The following is a 23332-nucleotide window of genomic DNA, read 5'->3' on the forward strand; positions in this document are numbered from 1 at the left end:
GGCTCTCTAACCTCTTCTGTTAATTGCCTGAATTAGGATTGAATTTATTAATACACTCATAAACATTAAAATGCTACAGACTGGATGATCAGCCAAATCATTAAATGTAAATATGTCATAAAAAATGTGTTATGCATTCTCATCACTATGGGCCCTATATTACACCAGTGGTGCCAAGAACAATGCATGTGTCTTTGCTAGTTTGCTGACACGGTTGTCGTTTTTCTGTCCACCACCTACGTTGTTAGCAAAGGCACTTGCAGCCATATGAGCGTGTTTTTCCTAAAACGAGCTGCTGTCAGTCGGAGTATTGGCACATTGTTGCTATCGAAAGGAATTTCACTTTGGACCAATGGTCCTGGTCTTAAGATAGTATTGCAGTATTTTCACTTAGTTATTTTAAGTGCACATCACGTATTAAGAGAGTAATATGCACCTACATATCTGCGCGCACACACACAGATGGTTTGTTTGTGTGCAGAGTGCAACTATATCCACCATTACAATAGCAATCTGCCAAGGTGCACAGCTGACTTTTAAAGGTAATGGGAGATGGCACTCTGATTGGTTTATTCCATGTTACGCACTAAACACACCCATAATTAATTAAGAGGCTAAGTAAATCCATTTTGAACGATGCGCCTGGCATAGCAACCTTTTATTCAGCTGTTAAAGCAGCAGAAATGAATGTGGACACACCCTCAATGCACTTGCACCATGTGCTTTAGACCATGAGCTTAGATCGTTAGAACAGAGTCTTGAACCTTCAACATCGATGTTCTGCTTCTCCTTCTGCCAATGTTCTCAATGTGTTGTGGGGTGCAGCGTTGCCATGAGCACTCTCGGCAGCCTGCGGTTGTTTTTCTCAGAGCTAAACATCTATAACTGGAGCTCATCAGTTCTGTGCCCAGCTCTGCTCATTGAGACGGACGTTAATGTCCCGTGAAGGCAAATGCTGCTGTATCATCAGTAAACACGCGGCTCCTGTCAGCCGGAGAACCTCTCTGGTCCATTGTGAATCAATGAAGTCTCCAAACGGGAGAAAGTTATAGATTGCTCGAGGCTACAAGACTAAGCAAATGAGAATCACAAAATGAGATTAATTGGCAATAAAAAGACAGGCTGAGATGAATTGTTGGCTCCTAGGAAAAATGTTGCAGCACAGGTCTTACCTATTTCACATTTAATTTCATTTAAGACTACGATATAATTCAGAAAAGCTTAATGGAAAACAATTCAGAGGTAATGTAGTCTTCTGTGGTGGTGTGGAGGGTCAGGAAGACTTCATGAACATAGTTGTGAGGAGAAAGTTGTAAGCAGGATGATGAGTCACAGTGTATAGTCTCCGAATCTGCTGACATATTGATATTCTGGGTTACCAGTGGTTCAACATGACTCATAGTCTGTATCACTTCCCTCAACTCTAGACCTCTCTTCTTGCGTCAGAATATTGGCAACTATAGACTTCACAGTGTTATAGGCTTGTCACTGAGAATTATTGTCACTGGCCCCATTTACTGCCGAGAGAGAGAGGAGTGGGCCTGAATCCTTTAAGAGCCACTGTCCTGTAACGTTATCCTGACCGATAACTTTTTATTCCGACAGTCGCACACAGGAAAAGGAGAGTCGACTTTTAAAAAATTTATTTTACAACTAAATGTCAAGCCTACTTATGCATCTTTTAAAGTTCATCCATCTCTCTGAACCTTAAATTAAGTCTAAAACGTATAATACAAGGATTTTATCGTTTTAGCACGGACACAGTTATGAGCATTATGTAAAGCTTACATCATGCGCAGGTTTGAATGGACAAAAATAGCGGAGATGATGTGTTTCTGATACGAACTGTGCAAAGTAAGAAAATAATGTTTTAATGTGTAAATACAGTGCTTACATGTTTGCTAATTGCCCTTTCCTCTAGCGCTTTAAAGGTTCAGTGTGTAGAATTTAGTGACATCTAGTGGTGAAGTTGCATGTTGCAGCTGAATACCCCTCACTTCACCCTCCCCTTCCAAACATGAAAGAGAACCTGTGGTAGACTTCAGTTGTTATATAAACTCAAAAGGTGTTTAGTTTGTCCAGTTTGGGCTATTACAGAAAACATGGCAGCCTCCGTAGATAGGACCCGCTCCCGATATAAAATATAAAGTATTTAAATATAAAGGGCCCATTCTAGGATAAAGAAAACAACAATTTGTACAATTTAGATGAAACACACAAGTGAAAACATACTATGATTATTTTATATTCAATTTCTGCCAATACATCCCTTTCACCTAAATCTTACACACTGGACCTTTAAGACAACATGTACATGAATGTCGTGTAGAGAGATAAAAGATTCTCTTTGATTTTCTCTTTCTCTTTGCGCTACCTTTGCCAGACTGAGTCTATTTTCCATCTCAGTTTCTTTCATCCAGCCAGCATCAGGGTATGTTTTTTTCTGGCCTCACACATGCAGTTCCTTTAGTTACAAGCATGTGGAGTCTGCTCTGAAACAAATGAATGCAAGACTCAGTTGTATGAGGACATCAATTCTGCTCGCCTTATGGCAGAAAGGAGCAGGTGCGGACCACAAATCAAAAAATCTGCCATAACTCACAGTCTATGTGCTTTATGTGTGTGTGTGTGTGTGTGTGTGTGTGTAATTTAATAACATCATGAATGTGGTGAGATGGATGTACACACTGACCTCCAAAACCTTGCTTCCAACAACAGAGACTTGTATAACTTGCATAATGTAACAAGGCCAAACTTGTTTACATTGAAGTTCTATGCATCACGTGCAATGAATGATATATGGACATATTTATCATTCATCTGTTAAGGTTTAGGGAGGGAAAAAGTCTGAAGCCATGCTAGCAGCTCTGTGAGGCTCAGCGAAAGATGACTGCTCACCAAAAGTGAAGCCTTAGTGCCTTGGTTGCCCCCTGGTGGCTGGCTACAGACTAGATCATGAATCTCGCCTCCTTTAAGTTAGTTGATATGACATGGACCAACCAAGAAAGTTCAAAATAAATGTTCTAAATGGTCACTGTCTTAGTTTAGCATGTTAGCATAATCACATTTGTTAATCAACCCTAATTTTTTTTTAAAAACAAGATGGTTTCATCTTCTCAGAATCATTAGTATCTGTAAGAAATTCCATTCACTGGTTGTTGAGAAATAACAATCTGGACCAAGGTGGTGGACAAACTGACAGCCCCGAAATTACCATCCTCAGAGTCATGCTGCCAGCACAGCTTAAAGAATATAATAAATAAACTCCACACATTACACACTAACAAGCACAAAGAAGTAAGACCTCTACTGCCATTTAGCAAAGGTGATAAATGCTGTGTTGATCGGCTTGGTACTGGATTGGATTTAGCAGCTAAGTCTGCGCCTGCAACAAGTTAAATGAAACTATTCTGAGTGTGGGCCAGAACATGGCTGGAATCTTAAGTAAACAAGCCCTGTATGAGGTCACTCTACAGTCCAGAATACATTCCTAATATAGTTTGCAGAGACTGCCAGATACTACACTGTAACTACCCAGGTATACACAAGCTGCGATAATGAGGCTGGCAGTGATACACAGAAAAAAGCTGGCAGAGGCCGCTACTCTCAGGAAACCTTGCCAAAGAAGCTGACAGCAGCTCTAGGCCAACATATTTTACCTTTATAAGGAGAACTGGCTGTCCTTTCCCCTTCCGCCTCAATCACATGAATCTGTTGGTTACGGGCAGTAAAACACAGTGAAGTATGGCAACATTGAATTTAGGCAGGAGGGGAGGCTGCTGGCCTTAGTTTACAGAGTGCTCCAGCATCCCTTTTGGACAAATCGTCCCTGCTGCTGGTTTTAAAAACCCCAATGTCATTCTGCCGCTCAGCTAGAAAAAAAGAGGGATGAGCTGTATTTGGAAAGAGTTTTAAAGGAAACTGTGAGAGCTATACCCGCGGCTAAGACATTCTGAAGACATACATTATGAATGCTGCTCTCGGATTTTATGTCACCAATACTTTGCTGAAGGAGTCGCTTTGTGAACAGGAGCAGTAAAGTGGCCACATATTAAGAGTCTTCACTCTGTACGGCATATACAGTCGACAAAAATAGCTAAATCCATCAGGCAATGTGTCAGCGTCTGCCGAGACCATGTTGAAAATCATTTGGACCGGGAGACAGCCTATTAAGAGTACTTAAGAAATATATGTAACCAACAGAGCAAAGCTAATAAACCTGCTTTTCCATCAACCGTGTATGATTAGAATCAACCCTCTGAGTTCCTCGTCTCTGTGTCGGCCCTCCTCCTGTCTCCTATTTAGGAGAGGAGGCAGAATAGCTCCTCTTGCCAGTAATGCACTGAAACCTGCAGGGATTAACAACCAAACTGCTGAGTTAAAAGACTTCATTTCAGTATTTACCCCCCCACCTCTGCTCTTCCCACATCTTCGTTCTGCACTACACTGATATTTCACTAAAATGGTGTAATGAGAAGTTAAATAACTATAATTTATAACGCGTTTAATAATGTGTGAAAAAAACACTCGTAGTGGATTAAGCCATTAACAATTTTATTTGCTGCCGATGCTATTTCCCACCACCACCTTACATTTGTGCAGTTTTAACACAAACCCAGTGTCTTTTCTTTGGAAATCAGGTAGGTGCAATCAGAGTTGAAGAAGTCAGACTAAGCCTCTCTGGATCATGACAGACACTTAACTTTAAAGGAGACATATTATGCTCATATTCAGGTTGATAATTTAAATTTGAGTTAATATTTGAAGAGGTTTACAAACTGTAATGTTTAGAAAAAACATCACTTTCCTCAGTGTCCATTGCTGCAGCTCCTCTTTTCAGCCTCTGTCTGACATACTTGGTTTTAGCTCCTGTCTCTTTAAGGCCCATCTCCTGATAAAGCCCAGTCCGCTCTGATTGGCCAGCTGGCCCACTCTGCTGTGATTGGTCAACCACTTCCAGTGCATATAGGAAATGTCGACCTCCGCTCTTGCTTTACCTGGTTTTGTTAAAGGTTCAGTTTCTTATATTTAGGTGAAAGGGAGCTATATGCAGAAATTGAAATAATCTTAATGATGTTTTCACTACTGTGTTTCATCTAAATTCAAATGTTTGTTTTCTTTATCCTAGAATGGGCTCTTTATATTGAAATACTTTATATTTAAATTGGGAGCGGTTCCAGAATTTTTTACGGGGACTTTGGGCTTTTTAACTTTAAATAACTTAAAATAAAATAAAATAAAATAACTACAACACACTACAGAAAAAAAAACAGAAAAAGCATAATAATAATACATCTTCTTTAATGATTCATAGCCAAACAGCCCTCGCAGGCTAAAGATGGAGATGGAGCTCTGAAAATAGGATGAGTAATGAAAACACTGGAGGACCATAGAGGTTGTGATTTCACTGAGAGACAATTCCCAGGGCGCAGCGGTTGACTGTTTTACAGATGCACGGCCGAGTGTGGCCCCCCTAGAGCACATCAAGGAGGGAGTGTGTCTGTGTAGGAGTGCAGAGCTGCCTGCTTGAGGATATCATAAACTCATACACATCAGCTCAGTACTCGGAGGCATTGTCTGTGTTTTGTATGGATGGACAACCTTCAAACCAGGCCTTACACAGTGGTTTTCACTTGTTTAAAACTACAGAGGTACTATAGCTAAAAGCACAGTACGTAGGCCTTTTGTTAATTATCAAGGAACATTACGAAAAACACACCTGAAAAGAAAGATACATTAAAGACAACGTGTGAATAATAGAGCCCCAATTATATGAATTTTTGGGGGGCGATGCAAATAAGGGAGTAAAAATAAATAAATTGCGATACCGATATATCAGCCGACATATTGGACATGATATCTTATATGTCATTAACAAACCCAAATATTGAAGATATGTAATTGAGGCTTGATAACATATACAACCATATACAGTATATACAACATGAATTAAGAAAATAATTTTTTTTTACGTAAGAAACATATATGGATGTCTTTTCTGCACTGTTTACTCTGTAAAATAAAGGTTTTCATATTACCTGACATCAGCAAACGTAAACACTGATACCGCTATGTCTCTTATTGGACAATATTGTCAGCCAATATCAGTCAGGCTGTAATAGACAAAGATGTAAAATACCAGCTCATATTCTCACCTGGCAGGTCAGAAAAGAGTAGAATGCACTCGTTGAAGCCATTAGCCAAGAGACGATCCCTGAGTTGTTGCAGAATAGCCACACCGATGCAGAAGGGGAAAGAGGAGTTGCCCAGGAGCAGCGTGTCCCACAGGTGGAAGATCTTGTGCAGTGGAAACACATCTGCAAAATGTAAACGAAATCAATACATGAAAGGAACTTTACAAAATCACTGAAAACAACAGTGCCTAAAAAGACAAATCCCTCCAGGGACACACAACAGGATCCTACAGGCAGGACAAAAGCTTTCAACATGGACACAGTGAGAAATGGGGCATCAGTTCATACATTATGATTATGATTTTCATGTGCATAGCGCATTTACTTAACGTGGCTCTGTGGCTACGAAATGGCAAGCTCGTAAGCAAAATTGTGCTTTGGCGAGGTTGCCTGGAGGGATATTTGGCGCGGGGAAGGCAGCGGGGAAATATTTGATGTGGGTGTTGTTGTGGAAATGACAGGAAGAACATCTAGGGGCCGAGGAGCTTTGGAGCGAGAAACCTGCGCAGGTTATTTGGAGCCAAATAAAACCACATCCTGATAATACGTCCCACTGCAGATATTATTTCAGTCAGATCACTTTCAGCATTTGAAATTGTAATTGAGATTTATGTATGACAACTAGCGCTGCCCACCTGTTCATATCATGTCAGGGTTTGTTAGCATGGATGCTCGGCAGCAGACGGGTGTGTGGGCGGAGTGTGGCTGAATTGAGGCAGACTGAGAGAGCAGGAGTGGTGAGAAAATGCCTCAGAGGGTCCGCACCACATTAGCAGTCAGCAGTCACACTGGTGCATGTGAGTGACAGGCAGTGTGTGTGTGTGTGTGTGTGTGTGTGTGTGTGTGTGTGTGTGTGTGTGTGTGTGTGTGTCTGACTATGTCTATGTCTATATGTGAATGGAAGATGACCCTCCAACCTTGTCTCATATTGGATTGGAGACATTAGCAGTCAGAGAGACGCACCTCCTGAATACTGGACTCACACACTGCCTCAGGGGGAGGATAAGGGGTAAAAGGGTCACACCTCACACCCTCTACCCCGGGAGTGGTCTGTGTCTTGTCTGTGTGTGTGTGTGTGTGTGTGTGTGTGTGTGTGTGTGTGTGTGTGTGTGTGTGTGTGTGTGTGTGTGAGAGAGAGAGTGTGTGTTAAACTAAAGAATGAAAATGATCTGCAAAGTGCAGGGTTCAGATAAATCGATGGATGGAGTACTTGAAGTTGGCTCCAATTAATGTAGATCACACGTGTTTTCTCTGTTAGAGTCTGCAGACTAAGGCAAAGTCCTAATGAATCTTTCCAAAATTATATCAAGAAGGCAAAAAGTTATTCAAACAGTTGTGATGGGGGCTGCACCATAGAGGTTAATTGCATATGATTTAATTTGCTACAATGATCTGTGACCCCTTTTAATGTGCTCATATTTCAGAGCTCCCACTGTGCTCAGCGGAGAGATAAAAGCGTAATGCTGCCATCAGCTGCCAAAGTGCACCAGCCAAAACTAAAATCTCTCATGCAGCACAGAAAGTGAGCTGTGGACTCATCCATGTTTCTTGATACCTGCAATTACTGCTGGAATCTGTAATATTTCGTTGTATATAGATCCAAGAACAACGGCCTGGTAATCTTTCTTATTCAAGAGTTTTCAAAAACTACACAGTAATCAGAAACCACATGACTCCCACCACCCGACATATTTAATCAAATAGTTCGACCAAAAAACAAAAACAAATTTACATTCTGCACATCTGAATGTGTCCTGCAAGAATGTTGATCCAAAATATATCAAAATAATGTGCAACATCTGAACTTATGCTATCTGGATGAAACTAACTGAATAGCCCCTTTTCAACACCCCCAATACAAACTTGTGAGTGTCAACAGATGTTTTCTCTTTTAGAGAAGTGCATGTGTAGACACGAATCTTCTCACTGTGAATATTTCTGACACAAACTCTTCTCTCTTTCTTTGATTTTTAAAAAGCTTTTGAAGTTTTGAGGAAACACAACAACAGAGTAATGTTTGTGACCCCGTCAGAAGTGATATAAAGTCTTTAATAAATATGGGCATCAAGGTTCTCCTGAGCTCGCCAGTAAGTGCTGATGAATTTTTATAATGTATTAAATCCATATTCATTAAAGGCTTTTTATTTTTACCCTCCTGGAAGTTAGCACCTGGAATTGATTTCGTCTCCCACATCCTACATACGAAACATCCCCCTTCACATCACCTTTGATGAACTGTAAAATCCAGACAATGGTATCAGTATTGTTTAAACAGCCACCCCCACAGTTCCAGAGAAGTGCTCTTATATATAATTACTTACTATGACTATTGACAAATCTGTTGTAGCCCCACCCAGACAGCAAGGAACCCGTTTGTGACACTCCATTCAACTTCCCTTACCGCCAAGATTGCTGCAACAACCAGATCGTGTAGATAAATTGGCAGGAGTCTGCGGGCAATCAGGACTAAAACCTCATGCCACAAGACTGCTGCTGACCTCATCAACAAGGCCTGGTCTCTATGTGACTGTGACACTTTGACACTTTCACTTCCCGTGGTAAATAAAGATCTGTACTTTGCACAATCCAGTGTCTTGTGTTTACTAGTCTGTCTCTAGTATTGCATAATCCCTCCCCTGGTGCTTATAGTATTTTTCCTATTTTTTTCGTTTTTTGTTTTTATACTTGCACAAATTCCTCGTATGTGTAAACCTGCTTGGCAATAAAACCAGATTCTGAGTTGGAAAAATTACAATATAAAGTCCATCATCCATTTGTGAGAGCTGTTTTTCTGTTTCCGATTTTAAAGCTTCATATACATAAAACTATTAACTCTGAAAATGAATGTGTCATTGTCTCATTTCTCATGTATCCTGTCATATGATTTACTGTGCAGTGATAACTGAGCAGATCATCTACTGATATAGACCATAGACTGTAGATAAAGATGAACGACGTGTCTCAACATCCTCCCACTGTCCAGAAATGTCGTGAGTCAGTCTAAGCTGTAAATCATGACGGTTCACCCTGTTTTATTGAATTCAAATTGACTGAGAAAATTCACACTTCGATCAAACATCAGTGAGATAAGAACTACCTAAAAATCCATAAACCACCTAGGGGGAAATATTTATTTGACACGCACTTTGACTTTTTACTATGGTCAATGTCCCATCTGCTAAAACGGAGGAGGTAAACATTTTATACTGCAGCCAGCAACCATGGGATGATCAAGACCCTTTGGCTTCACTTTTGGGCAGCACTCATGTCGTCCATCTTAACATACAGTCTATGATATAGACCTTATGATGCATTTGGAAGTTTTGGAAAAACTTAGTGAGTCGTTACTGAGTTAGTATCTAGTTTCTCAAAATATCTAAGATGTTTGCAGCTGCATCTTGATGATGTGATTTTTATTTTTTGTTATTCACATGAATAAATATTTCAGATAAATAAAGATGAGCTGGTAAAAAATCTGAAGACTGAGTGTTTGAGTCTTTTGCCTTCAGGAATAGAAATAATTAGCGGCTGGAATAAAGGTCACCATGAGAAGAAAAAAAACACACAAAGACAGAACGTGTCCATACTGGAGCAGATGACCTTTTCAGCCTCTTTTATCGCTGCTCCAACTCAAAATACCCTCTGAAAAGTTTGGGATTGTGCTCCGTGCTGCATAGCATCCACACTGTGAGTACAAGGAGAAGCTACTTACGTGTAAACATCGTCAGGAACCATGGAATCGCATAAAGCTGCACGGAAAAGAGGGAAAAAAGAATAAAGATACAGCACATTTGTGAAGTAATGCAATGTCTATATGTGTGTAATAGTCGGTTTGTCAGACACAGAAACAACATTTAAGGGTAAACAGCTTTGGTTCAGTTATTATTCAACAAGAGAGAAAACAAACAATGAATTTTATTGTGTCAATCTTGTCATCCCTCCTTCCTCTCGTCCTCCCCGTTCCACACTTCCACAGGAGGACATGCAAAGACCACGCACACACACACACACACTTACCTACAACCGTACACACGCACTCCATCAATAACCACCTGCTCCAACACCTGGCAATTGATGGTCACTGCCGCTGCGGCTCTGTATCACTCAGCAGCAAAAGGGTCTGGAGAAGATATAACTGCAGCTCCTCTCAGCCACTTAACTGACAGCTAATTGCAGGGGAGCTGGGGACTGTTCAGACAACCTCCTCGGCGGCCGGGAGTGATGAGCAGGAGAGCAAGCCACAGCACTCCCGAGTTCCAGCCTCAATCTTAACAGCTGTGCAGCAGCACTGCAAGTCCGGCCAGATTGGATTAGTGTAGGTGTAAATGGCAGACCCAGGAGAGGAGAGGTGGCCAAATTGAAAATGGCCTGAATTAGACCACTGGCTACATCCAATCCGACTGTGCCTGTGGCATCACTGGAGCGCAGACCTTGAACGCCACAACATTTCCGCCTGATTACTTTGTGGTTTTGCATGCTTGTATAAGATCTATCTGAGAAGACAACATATATGAAGCTTGCCATGTTTTGATATGCATACATGTGAATTGAAAATCCATCTCACACTGCAGAGATATTTGATCTTTTAAGGCAGACAGATTTTATTGCCTGAGTGATACAACAGTTCAGGGTGCTCTCTGAAGTTCACACAGGAAAAAGGGGATTAAAGGTCTGTAAAGTCTAATTACTGGGATTGACATCAAGCTTGAAAGCTGTGTCAACAAAGCTTGTTCCAATATTATCCTGGCCTAGCAATAAAAACAGGCATAAGAAGTTTCCTTTCCTGGTTGAAATCTATATAAGCTAGAATTTCAGATTTTATATTTATTTTAAGCCTGGTGTACTCACGCCAGATATTTTAGATGGTACCTAAGTTAGTACCTTTTAGAAAAAGGTGTTACCTCTGCACCACTGAGTGAAACTATCCTGATTTGCACTTGTAAAGCTCACAGCATTTTCATTTACATGTGAAAGCCTCCCCCAGGCCTAGGAGCCGGGGGGTCAACTGCCAACATTCTCAGGCTGGTAAAACTGCCAGAAACTGGAACCCTGCGGCAATTCCAGGCAGTTCCTGGTGGTTTTCTGTGCTGCCCGCAGATTCCTGTGAAAAGCCGTTGACCTGAAATTCCACCAAAATCTGGAGCGACACTAACTGACACAAATTCTTCTTTTAATAAAGTGTATTGTTTAAACAGCCACTCCACAGTTCCAGAGAAGTGCTCTTATATATAATTACTTACTATGACTGTTGACAAATCTGTTGTAGCCCCACCCAGACAGCCAGGAACCCGTTTGTGACACTCCATTCAACTTCCCTTACCGCCAAGATTGCTGCAAATACCAGATCGTGTAGATAAATTGGTCACTTATTGTAAGTCGCTTTGGATAAAAGCGTCAGCTAAATGATATGGAATGTAATGTAATGTACACCTACTATGACTTTTACACTGTATTAAAAAATATCTTAAGCACATTTGGGTGTTATTCCACATTGACAGTCTGAGAGAGTCACTACTTAGATGCAGAGAATGTAACAGACTGGTCCAAAGGGAGCACTATAATAAGCCTGTACAGATCTGTTTAGTCACAGAGTCACAGAGAAGTGACACTTGGATCATTGTCCAGGACACCTTCATCACCCAGGACCTGAAGTGGGAGCTGTGGTCGGCTGCAACCTGCCTTCTCTCCAGAATCTCTCAAAGATTGTATTGTAAACCCAGCAAGTGTCAAGTCAGCAGGATTTACCGTGAAGAGCCAACCTAGGCTACATAGACATTTGAGCAACAAGCATGTATCTTCGCTAAATATCTTTTTTCAAGCAGTTTAAATTATAACAGACAGGCAGTTTGTGCATCACTTGCACCACTTCAGAAAAAGGAGCTGAGGCATCAGAAACTGCGAGGAGCAGGAGGGTTAAAAATCCCTGACTCCTCAGCGATAAAGACCCCACTTTTCATTGGATGACGTCCCAGTAGCCGGTGGACGGCGGACACACATTCATCAGCACACTAACTGAAACCCGAGAGAGACCGTGGAGACTTTAACCTTGTCACTGTCGGAGCAGAGCTGTGAGAGGGAAAGCGAAGGGCAGCGAGAGGTGGCACAGAGTAAGAAAAATAAGGTAAGTGTGGCAGAGGACAATCATTAAGTGTGCCCGGCAGACTTTAGTCGTTGTATAAATCATCACTGCTGGACTATAGGGAGAACTTGACCCTGGCCACAGATTCTGGACGGGAGGGTGCGGGGAAAAAAATGTCAATGACAATGTAAGGTATACACAGTGATCTATGGATGGGCATTTACTTTGCCACTGGTGCGGAGCGAGAAACTGGAAGAATTCCCAGCCAACTCTGACTTCCCATTAAAGGTAAACTTGCAATAAAAGACGTGATGCCCGACTGTGTCCTCCACTAATGTTTATTGTTGTCGGTGGGACAGGGCACGTGCACTCTTGATTACTTACATCTGGAATGAAGCCAATCTCATTTAGATGGTTGCTGAGCTCTGGGTCATGGAAGGCAATCATTTGGGAGAAGACCGTCAGGTACTCTGAATCAGGCAAAAAGGCAAAAAGGGCAAAGTGTAATCTACTGGGCAGCTTGTGAACATAGATCTGAAAGAAAGTGTTTTCAACCAAAGACTTCACACTAAAGAAAAAGAACGCACAAGGTATTTGAAAAATAAAATAAACATACACGAACTTAGCGAATAAAGGATGATTTAAAGCAACACCATGCAACTTTTTTTAACCTTAAAATTGCAGCTTCAAAATTAGTTGGATGGTTCACTTGTGCATATGGAAATAAGGAGAAAGGTGTCGCTTTCATTCCCTCTCCTCTGCCTGAGTGTCTGTTCCTACTCAGGTACTATCTCCTGTGAGAAGCGTGTAACTATAATCAGGTCCAGCAAGTTCAAGAGTAACGCTGAACTGTAGATCAGATAAAGAGACTTAGAAGTCATTGAAAACCAGCGTTTATTTCCAATTTACATCGAGCAAACTTTAAATATGAAGAATTCTGAAGAGAGTTTGGTGTATTTGTAACAATGGGAGCTCCTCTGGTTCAGGAAGCTGGGAATCATAGGTAATAGCCACCATTAAGTTGTGTTTCAGTTCAAAGAGTGGGACGCCGCAGTCAGAGCACCAGTCAACACATCGATAGACTTTTCTCTACATGAAAACCACTAAATCGCAGAATTACTCACCACGTGTGGCTGCAGAGGGCGCTGTTGCTCAGTAAAAGTTACATAGTGTTGCTTTAAAGCTGGGGCTTGAAAACCTGGAAAGGCTTTGAAAAAAAGCAACTGATAAATCCCACCCCCTCATCTAAGCTACGCTCTCTCTGATCCCCGGTGTGAACATAAGTACACTACATCCCACACACTGACGACTGACTTGACATGCATATATTTTGTTATTCTTTTGATTATATTAAATAATGTTGCTTTGATTCAAGCTATCCTTGTAGACCTCCCTTGATTGTAGTGGCATTAAATGAGCTGGTCATAACAGTAGACATAAGATATAAGATATAAGATAGAAATCCCTTCCTTTATTAGACCAGCAGGTGATGAGATGTGCGTTATTAAATTGGACATTTCATGACTGAAACGCTGCAGACAGAGCACTCCTGATCCACTGTGCAACCTTGGAAACCAACTACTGTACATGTCAAAAGGAGACTCATGCAGCTTAATGCCGTGCTAATGCCATTCCACACACTGTAATTCAACAACAGAGCTCTGACCAGACAGATAAACATTATCTAGCTCTCCAGGGCATCTAAGCAGTGGAAAGAAATGATAATGGCCACATTCCCCACAGAGTTCAAGAGGTGTATGGCCGGGCTGTTTGTCAGTCACGTAGGAATTGCTTTTGACATTTCTCTGCAGGCTTTTGCAGTTTCATTTGTTTCCCCATCTCTAAATGATGTGGCTCAGCTGCAAACTCCATTAAATCAGACTGAAATTAGTTTTCGCAGCTTCGAAACAACATGGAGGCAAAATTTAATCAACAGTGAGTTGACGGCCTGATGCTCTGTGCCAGCAGATGTTAATTTGTTTTTGAACTTAGCTGAATGCTCTGACTATGTTTAATACTTATTACTTAACTCGCGGTGGCAGTTGAATGCATTAGCTCAACAACACTGAACGTCTGAAGTGGAAAGAAGTGATATAGAAGAGGGAAGCAGAGTGTGTCAATTATATTGCAATCAGGAGAAACATAAAAAATGCTGTTGAGATCACAGAACTGTGAGACATTTAACTCCTGACACTTAACTGAAGTTTTCAAGAGGGGAACGCAAATGTCTGAGTGTGTTGCTCTGCACATTTCCTGGAACTTTTCTTGACAGCTCCCTAATAAAATTTCTGAGTCAGCACAAGTCAGAATTTCCGCATTAAAATGAAAATTAACAGTGAGCGAGTGGGCACGTTGATGACACTTCTAAAACGCCACAGACGCGAGACTGGGAGAATACAAATGTCAAGATTGACGAGATTCAAGCGCTTTTGGTGATCAGGGCCAGTGACGGTGTTGATTTGCTCTGAACAAAAATCTGATTTCAAGCTTGGAATTCTACGTTATTGTCCCCCCCTCTGTTAACCAGAAAAACTGATTGAAAATGTCCTTTTTTCCATAAGCTGTACAATTTTTAAACATGCACAAACATTAGGACGTCTCGCTGGTCTGAAACAAACATCTACCTCTGTCAATCCAGAGCTGTTTTTCTTATGTTGATGTGTGAAAAATGCACTGTGATTATTTCTGCAAACCAATTCACCTAAGGGGACAATAAAGAATACGTCACTGTCCAGCCTCCTGCTAATCTACCCAGGTGCAACCCCCACCTGAATAATTCAGACATTTTCCTGTTGTAGTGAATGCGTCTGACCCGGATAAACTCCTGATGCGTTCTTCATATGTGGAAGGCAAACTCCAGAAAATGTCCGGAAACAATTTTCTGGACATTCTCTGGAGTCCATGTCTGAAAACGGCTACAGTGACTTAAGCTTAACCCAAAAATAAGTTGCATATATCTCACCTTGAATAACATGAGAGTTGTCCTTCAGGAAAAAGTTGTACAAGTATTTGGGGATGAACGCAGACATGCAGGCATACGCCAGGGCTGTGAAGAGTGTGACATGATCATGAAGTCAGAGTTAAACAGCAATAAGCAGTACCAGAACTAAGCTGCAGTTTTAATCAGTGTTTTACCTTCATTGTTGAAATTCAAGTATAGGAATGGAGCACAAAGGGAATCCAGACCTGTAACGAAAAGAAAATCAGAACAGTTGCTGTCGAGCCACATAGATGTACCTGGTGAACAAGGATGAGGAGTTTACAGGATGGGACATGAACACCATCTAGTGTTCAGTCCCACGAAGCACAGTACAGAACTGTACAAATGGAACAGAGAGGGGAACAGTAACAGATTTGACAGGAGAGACACTGACCCTGCCAGTAGACCAGGTCAGGGTGGGAAACCACCCAGGCTTTCAACACGCGTCTGAACTTGATGTGACCCTGAGGAGATGACAGCAGCTCGTCGTACTGGTGGCAGCGTGGGATGTCCACCTCAATCTGCAACAAGAACACACAAACAGACAAAATGTTGAGATGTAACCTTAAAAGAATTGTTCCCCCGGAAAATAGGTGACTAAAGAGAAAATAGCTACCTGTCTGTCAGTAGGAATGGGAGTATCCTTGTCTATAGTTTCATATTTGGCTTGAATATCTCCCTGTGTGAAAACAAGAAGGATGAGTGTCCACATCAAACAAAGTTAAAACCATTCACTATCTCAACTTACAACCATATTCTACTCTTCTACCTCAATGCCCAGGAGTGCAGCCCACGCCAATCCTCGAACCAGAGGGGGAATATCCACTCTGGCCTCTTTCCACACCAGGTTCTTCTTGTAAGGATACGCCTGATGACAAAACAAAGAAAGTATCACCCAGCCTTTCATTCAACAATCATCTGTTTAGACTGTAGGCTGCATATGAAGCTGGGTGACACGACAGGTCCCCCGAAAGTGAAGCCAAAACATCGTGATCACCCCTGGTGGCTGGCTGCAGTATAGGTCATAAACCCCAGCTCCTCCATGTTAGTGGTTGAGACATGAACCAAACTAAACAATCCAAATACACGTAAAATAAATTTTGTTCAAAGATGGTTTCTGTCAGTTTAGGTATGTTAGGTATGTAAGCCCCTTTTCCACTGTTTGAAAAACAGGCTCACGTTTGACTTTTGTCCACAAAGGGAATGAATATTATTGGCGTTCACTCCCAGGTCCAATGACTCTGCAGTAGACACGGGTTTTAATCAGCAGGGATGGAAACATGACACATGGTTGAACGTGCTAATTTGGCAGGTGACAGCGAGGTTAGAAAGCTGCTCAGTTTTTAGTACGTTTGTGACATTGAATATGCAGAAAGGGAAACTCCTCTAGTGGCAATGGAAACGGAATCAATCACCTTTTTTAATGGGTTTACTAGCGTATACCCCCTAATTCTGGTATAAAGGAGGAATAAGATTGGTTTTAAATATTCATTTGCTGCTATATAAATAAGGTGAAATGTCGTGATTGACAGCTGAGACTGACTCCTGATTGGTCGAGTTCGTGTATCAGCAGGACCTCGATACGCAAGACATCGGCACCTGCATCTGGGATATTTTAACTTAATTTTTGTATATCGGGAGGAAGTGAGGACGCATCGTCCATCTTCATATACAGCCTACGGTTTAGATAATAATTATTATGAATACAGGAAATATGATTTGAGATAAAACAAGCACCAGGTTCTACCACTTTTACTTTATTTTCCAATTAGAGTGAGTACAATTTTTCATGTGTGTCTTACACACTTGTGTCTTCAAATGTGTGCATGTGTGTGTGCATGTGTGTGTGCATGTGTGTGTGAATGCGTGAATTTGTGTGGAGTCCTGACCTTGAGCAGCCTGTCAAAGAGGATGATGCGGATGAGTTGGTACTCGGTGTCTCTCTCGCGGATGATGAGTGGCAGTGTGACGGTGGTCGACAGCTCATTGCTGCTGTTGGACTGGGGCAGGCTCGACTGTCTGAGGGAGGGAGAAGTGAAGGGAATATGACATTACCCGAGTCAAAACAAATGATCAGCCGGCGTGAAAACTGGTGACAGGGGGAAGAGAGGATGTCGACAGGCGGTTCAGGATTGAGATTGCTTACTCGTCTTCCAGCAGAGGGTAATAGGCTTCTCCTGCCACATCCTTCAGTCTCTGGATAAGACAGAGAGAAGCTCATCTTGAAAATACGAATACACTCGTGCAAATACAAATGAGCACGTCGTTAATTAAGTAGTATTTTCCCTTTGTACAATGTTTTGCTGAGAAAATCTAATTTGATTATTAGGTTTAGGGACAGTGATGAAAAAAACGTATCTTGATTAATCTATTGATTACAAGTAATTATTTGGGTCAGAAAACAAAAACAAATGTCATTGGTCTCCATGGCGACTTCTTCAAAAACCTTGCTTTGTCTGATCAGTTGATGTCCTTAGTCTGTCTCTTGCTGATTGTTGTATTCTCTGTTGCTAAATGTTGTTTGTTGTACAATTTATCGATGTAAAGTGAATTGATTTCTTTACTGATGCATTTCTTGTGTTGTATTGTAATTCAGGGCATCCTTGCAAAAGAGAGCTTGCTCTCAATGGCCTTTCCCTGTTTAAATAAAATTATATCAACACTTCAATATCCAAAGATTATCAGTTAACAGTGATGGTAAAATAAGAAAAAACATTTAAGTCTCACACTTGTGAGACTGGAATCACCAAATGTTTGAAATCCTGGAGAAATCACTGAAATGATAGATTATCAGGACAGTTGCTGATGAAGATAAATTTTCAATCTACGAATCAATAAATCAATCCTGTGCTTTTTTCTATAATTAGCTTTAACACTCAGTAGTGGATGAAGAGTATGAATTCATATATACACAATACCTTAATTTACACAATATTGGACATGTACACGTTTTTTTGTCTTACATTTCTGAGTTGGCACAGAGAGAGTGTCACTGTCGTGTCGTCCAGTAAGAAACTTCGATCCCTGCCCTGACCAAATGACTCGCCGTCTTCCAGGACAAAACTAGAACAGAGAAATGAAAATACATTGTACCGCATCTGGGTATGAAATTAACTACAACATACGTCCGTGTGTGTGTCTGTGTGTGTGTGTGTGTTGTACTTGGGCAGTGTGCAGATTGGAGGTTTGGACTGTATGATCTCCTTATTGGTCAGCTCCTTCTCCAGGTCTCCTCCAGCCAGACACCACAGATGGTAAACCTCGTCTATGGCCCGCTCTGACAGGTAGTCATCATCGTCATCTAACAGCACGCACACAAAACAGTAAACACCTCCCCACAAACACAGGAGGCGCTGTAACATGTAACAGCCGCTGAATGATTTTCCTTTTCTGATGCTGTTAAATTGAAATTAAATTAAAACAAACAACAAATTAAATGATATGCAAGTTATAGGAATAAGAGCAAAACAATACAATCAAAAACAAAAAAGGTTATTTGAGGTAACCAAAACATCTTCAATATCAAAGACGATTATCACAGAAATGGGTTTTTACAGCAGATGTTTTGACTTCTGTCTGCCACTATAACTAATACTGACAGTATTAATTAAAGCTGCTTCAAGATAATCCAGTTTTAAGAAACTATATGTTTGAGGTGATCAGTGTGCATGTTGATGCGCTGTACAGTTGGATGTGTTTGGCACAGACCTTTGCAAAGGTCACTGATGTCGTCTGGGAGCTCCAGATGTGCACAGCGGAGGGAGGAGGAGAAGAGGCTGACAGGCTTCTGGAAGGGCGTGTAGAGGCATGAGACCCCAGCGAACACAGGGTCTACCAGAAGCTCTGCAGGGGTTGGCCTGAAGGATACACAAAGTCTTCATGGTCATAAAATCAAAAAACAGAGGAAAACACCAACTGTGCCTTTCAGGCGTAGCTGTGTAAAAACTTGATACGTTTTTATCCTAAACCTTTAGTCACTCAAGGTCCTGAAAGACATTTGTCACAGTTTCAGCCAATAACTTGAATCTGTTTGTTTTGGTATCATTTCACTCGTCGCCTGAATCCTCTCTGACGCACATGCTGCAGAGACAAGACTACTTCGTAACGTGCGTGACCAAAGTGTTTTGGAAACTAAACGGCCAATGTCCTCCGACAGGATATGATGTCCAGCACAGAGTGTATTTACCGTTTGGATGGATGAAAGGTCAAGCATTTCCTTAATAACTCCAGAACGTCCTCAGGCAGCTCCTGCAGAAATGAGGTAATTGGCTACAGTTACACACAAAATATATAAATAGATGCTATTATATCTTCCAATAATCTCAAAAATGAAAGAAAGATTGAAAGTGTTTCTGCAAAACGAACAGTGGGAGGATTTGCAAGTGTCTGTATATATTATAATACAGTGCAATTCTGATTTATTATAAATTGTGAAAATTCTATTTTTAATAATTATTTGGCGTGATAGAGAGACACAGAAATACTTACAGACAAATAATCCTTTAGCTTTAAAGGATCCTTTAGCTTTAACAGACCATATATAAATATATAATTTTTTACCTACCTTAATTGTATCAAGGCAACCATGTTCCTCGGCAAGGACAGTGACAATGTCGTCCATGCAACCTGAGAATGACAACACCACAGCATAAGCCTAATTGAGCTTAAGAGCATATTGCTCTGTACTTGAAATAATTATGCCCCCCCCCCACTTACCCAAGGTTAGAATGAATTTTAGTCTCTCGCTTATATCAATATTCTGCAGCAGGCGTCTGCCCTGTAACAGGTTCACGGCATTAGACTTTAAGGTGAAATCAATCCACACAGCATGAGATGTAAGTTAAAAAAACGTAACATTATAACAGTTGTGTATGAATAAAGTAATTTATGAATGACACTGACTGCACACAATTCAAAAAGCAACACCCCAAGAGACCAGACATCAGTCTTGGGTCCTGACGGCAGAGGAGCTTCATCACGAGAATGGTCACTGGGGTGGAAAGAGCCCTGAGCGATCACCTCTGGTGCAAGGTATGATGGGTACCTGAGGTCGAGATCCCAGAGCAGATAAGAACATTACTTTGTAAGCCTCTGAATAAGACTTATTGTAGAGATCTAGTTTCCTCTAGTAATCTAAACTGTGCTGTTCATATCTCTGGCATTAGTTGAAGTATGCTCAGTTAATCCTAAAAACAATCCACACAACACAGCACATTTTCCATCCAGATGTCCTGTGTTGGAAACAGTGGGCATGTGCGATGTTCTCTCTTTTCAATCTGCAGAAGGATATTACACACAGATACTCGGTAGAACACAAAGGCCTTTGGATTAGGATAAAAGCCCAACGATCTGTTACAGTTCCTCAACCAGGAAACTATTTTGATGCCTTAAAACCTGGTTTCTATGAAAAATGATGGGCAATTATGGTTCAATTTTATGGCCATTTGCCTTTTTTTTATGATCTGGCGAACATCAAACAGATACCAGTGAACCTTTGACCCTGAACAGACAGCTGGCATAGCTCAGTCAAACCAGTTGAAGAATTCCAGAGGAGCAGTAATGAACCATTCTCAGTGATAAATGAGGAGAAGAGGACATACCCAATGGGGAAATCTACATCAGCTCCATGATCAGTCATGTGGTAAAGGCCAAACTTTGCCAGCTTGACATTCCCCTACAAAGAAAAGATCCATCTTAGAATGACGATGCAGCATTTGGGTGATCGCTCTATTTCCTTTCAGCTGCAGAGACATTCAGACAAACGTAAAACAGCTCAATTGGATGGAGACGATACCTTGCAGTCCATCAGCACGTTGTGTGCACTGAGGGCCCTGTGCACCATACCGTGTTTGTTCATAAACTCCAGACCTTCAAGGACCTCGAAGGCGATCTGCAGCACCTTCTCTGGGCTAACACAAACACACACACACACACACACACACACACACACACACACACACACACACACACACACACACACACACACACACACACAAAGATAAGTATGTGTCAAAGCTTTTTGAGGGTCAGGTGGATACGAGGTCAGAGCAGAGATACGTACATGTATACATTTTAACTATTTAGGGATTAGAAACTCAGCAAACTGTTGATATACGTTTATGCAAACCTAAGTTCGGCCGTTATAAACAACATTATTTATCAACAATAGGAGGTTTAACGCTAATTGTTCAACAGAAAAAGTAAAGGAACTTCAGCTTTTTCACATTTACTCTGCTAAATAGTTAAGAGGATTTGTAATGACAATCTCACCTGACAGTCTTCCGCTGTTTTTGGAAATCGCTTAAACTGCTTTCATAGTGCTCAGCAACGACAATCAGTCGTTCTATCGAACAAGAAGAAGAAACGTAAGTAAGCAAACGCAACTGCAAACATTTATTGATATTTAGGATGTGTGTTTTTCAAGATACCGTCTAATACTTAATATCAGATTTTTAGTTTACTCTTTTATGTATTTTATATTTATGTAACTTATCTTACTTGTATTGTTATATATTTAGGAACTGGCCTCATTAAACTTGATATTTTCTTACCTCATTTATTTTACTATAAAATTCTTTGTTTTTGTAACTTTGGAGCAACATCTGGATTAATAGAGGTCCATCTGATTTTATGAAACAAATGCCGGGAGAGTCAGATCTATCTTGGCTGCATAAATAACAGGTCAGTGTATGTTTTGGATAAGTTCCGTGAAAGTACACATCAAGGATATAGTATTACAAAACTGAAAAATTAACTAATACATAAAGTCATGAAATGGAACAATGTTGTTTGCATCATGATTAGAAAAGACAGAAAGTCGTACCATGTTTCCCTCTGGAGATGTCCACATACTGACACAGTCTGGGGTGAGTGACGGTCTTGAGGATCTGAAAGCGTCCCAGGATTTTGATGGAGTTGGGGGTGAGGGGGAGGCCATTGCTCCCACAGACATCGTGAGGGAGAGCAGAGGCAAAGAAGGTGAAGGCCCCCAGCTCAGCATCTTTGAGGGGCCTCATCCTGCCACTGGCTTGATGCACTGAGAATGGGAGAGACAATGTATGAATGATATGTGATAATATAGATGAATTTGAGTGAGAGGAGTATTGGAAACAGCATTATCAGATCTCACTTTTTGCTAAACATTACTATTTGCATATTACTTTTCCATTTGCCAATTACAAAATACACAGTGATCATATGACTCCATAAGTAAGCCTCTTATTGTGAAATTTACCTATATTCCCCTCCTTGCCACCCACCTCTCTGCAATGATCCTGTGGCAGTGCCCTTTACTCCAGCACATTTAGTTATACCCACAATATTCTGTCTGTAGAGAAAGGTATATAATGTACATATTCTCAGATTTTTTTTGTATTGCCTTTTTTTTAAATTATTCTATACTTACTCGTGTTCTCTTGTCTACATTTTGTCTCCATTATAACTGTTGTAATAAGCACATTCCCCCGACATGGGATCGATAAGGTGTATATTAACCCGACGGGTTAGTTAAAGCTTGTAGATTTGTTGACGTTGTCTGAAATCAAATACAACCATTCGAGAAAGTGTCAGATTAACACTGTCGCTGTAATTAAACAGTATTTGCATCATATGGTTGAGATGTGCAGCAATCTCATGAACAAGCGGTGATACTTTATGGTTAAAACCCAGTGGTTGAACCCAACCTGAGTCTGTGGTCGAGTGATGAATATAAATGCCTTATTACTAATGATCTCGTGTCCATCACCCATGGAAGATGTACTCACGGTCAACAGGAAGTCGGCAAACGCGTCCACAGCATGAGCCTGAAATAAAAAAAACACTTTTCAAGATGTATTCTTTAATGAAATCCTTTCCTGCCTCTGTGAAGGGAAACAGCTGAGTGAACGTGACCCACGTGACGTCACATCAGCGCGACAATGTGGTGCACGAAGGACGATTTTTAAAAATAGATTTAAATGCTTGAATCTGTCGAAAATATACTTCAGCAAAATAATTTTTTCAATCGCTGTTTCTTATATATTTTTAAAACCACGTATTCTTTCATTCTTGTTATTACACACAGGCGTTTATAGTTGCATC

The 23332-nt window shown here is 41.0% G+C and overlaps 1 protein-coding gene across 1 annotated transcript in view; it reads right to left on the reverse strand.

The window, feature by feature from the left end:
- The window catches only part of tbck (TBC1 domain containing kinase), a 43657-nt gene extending 20505 nt beyond the window's left edge, over window positions 1–23152 (reverse strand). The window contains exons 1-22 of the mRNA XM_035167565.2: window positions 23017–23152; window positions 22077–22289; window positions 21524–21596; window positions 21048–21162; window positions 20854–20927; window positions 20156–20297; window positions 19970–20030; window positions 19818–19879; window positions 19440–19501; window positions 18962–19110; window positions 18416–18554; window positions 18217–18316; window positions 17400–17449; window positions 17143–17272; window positions 16023–16121; window positions 15870–15932; window positions 15648–15774; window positions 15409–15459; window positions 15236–15319; window positions 12658–12743; window positions 9907–9943; window positions 6156–6317 (exon numbers count right to left, since the gene is read on the reverse strand). Of these exons, the coding sequence (XP_035023456.1) occupies window positions 6156–6317; window positions 9907–9943; window positions 12658–12743; window positions 15236–15319; window positions 15409–15459; window positions 15648–15774; window positions 15870–15932; window positions 16023–16121; window positions 17143–17272; window positions 17400–17449; window positions 18217–18316; window positions 18416–18554; window positions 18962–19110; window positions 19440–19501; window positions 19818–19879; window positions 19970–20030; window positions 20156–20297; window positions 20854–20927; window positions 21048–21162; window positions 21524–21596; window positions 22077–22269 (2059 nt within the window). The 5' untranslated portion in view covers window positions 22270–22289; window positions 23017–23152. The remainder of the gene's footprint in view (window positions 1–6155; window positions 6318–9906; window positions 9944–12657; window positions 12744–15235; window positions 15320–15408; window positions 15460–15647; window positions 15775–15869; window positions 15933–16022; window positions 16122–17142; window positions 17273–17399; window positions 17450–18216; window positions 18317–18415; window positions 18555–18961; window positions 19111–19439; window positions 19502–19817; window positions 19880–19969; window positions 20031–20155; window positions 20298–20853; window positions 20928–21047; window positions 21163–21523; window positions 21597–22076; window positions 22290–23016) is intronic.
- Window positions 23153–23332: the final 180 nt, after the last annotated feature.

The sequence above is a fragment of the Hippoglossus stenolepis genome, chromosome 2 (genome assembly GCF_022539355.2).
Source record: "Hippoglossus stenolepis isolate QCI-W04-F060 chromosome 2, HSTE1.2, whole genome shotgun sequence".
NCBI classification, from domain to species: domain Eukaryota; kingdom Metazoa; phylum Chordata; class Actinopteri; order Pleuronectiformes; family Pleuronectidae; genus Hippoglossus; species Hippoglossus stenolepis.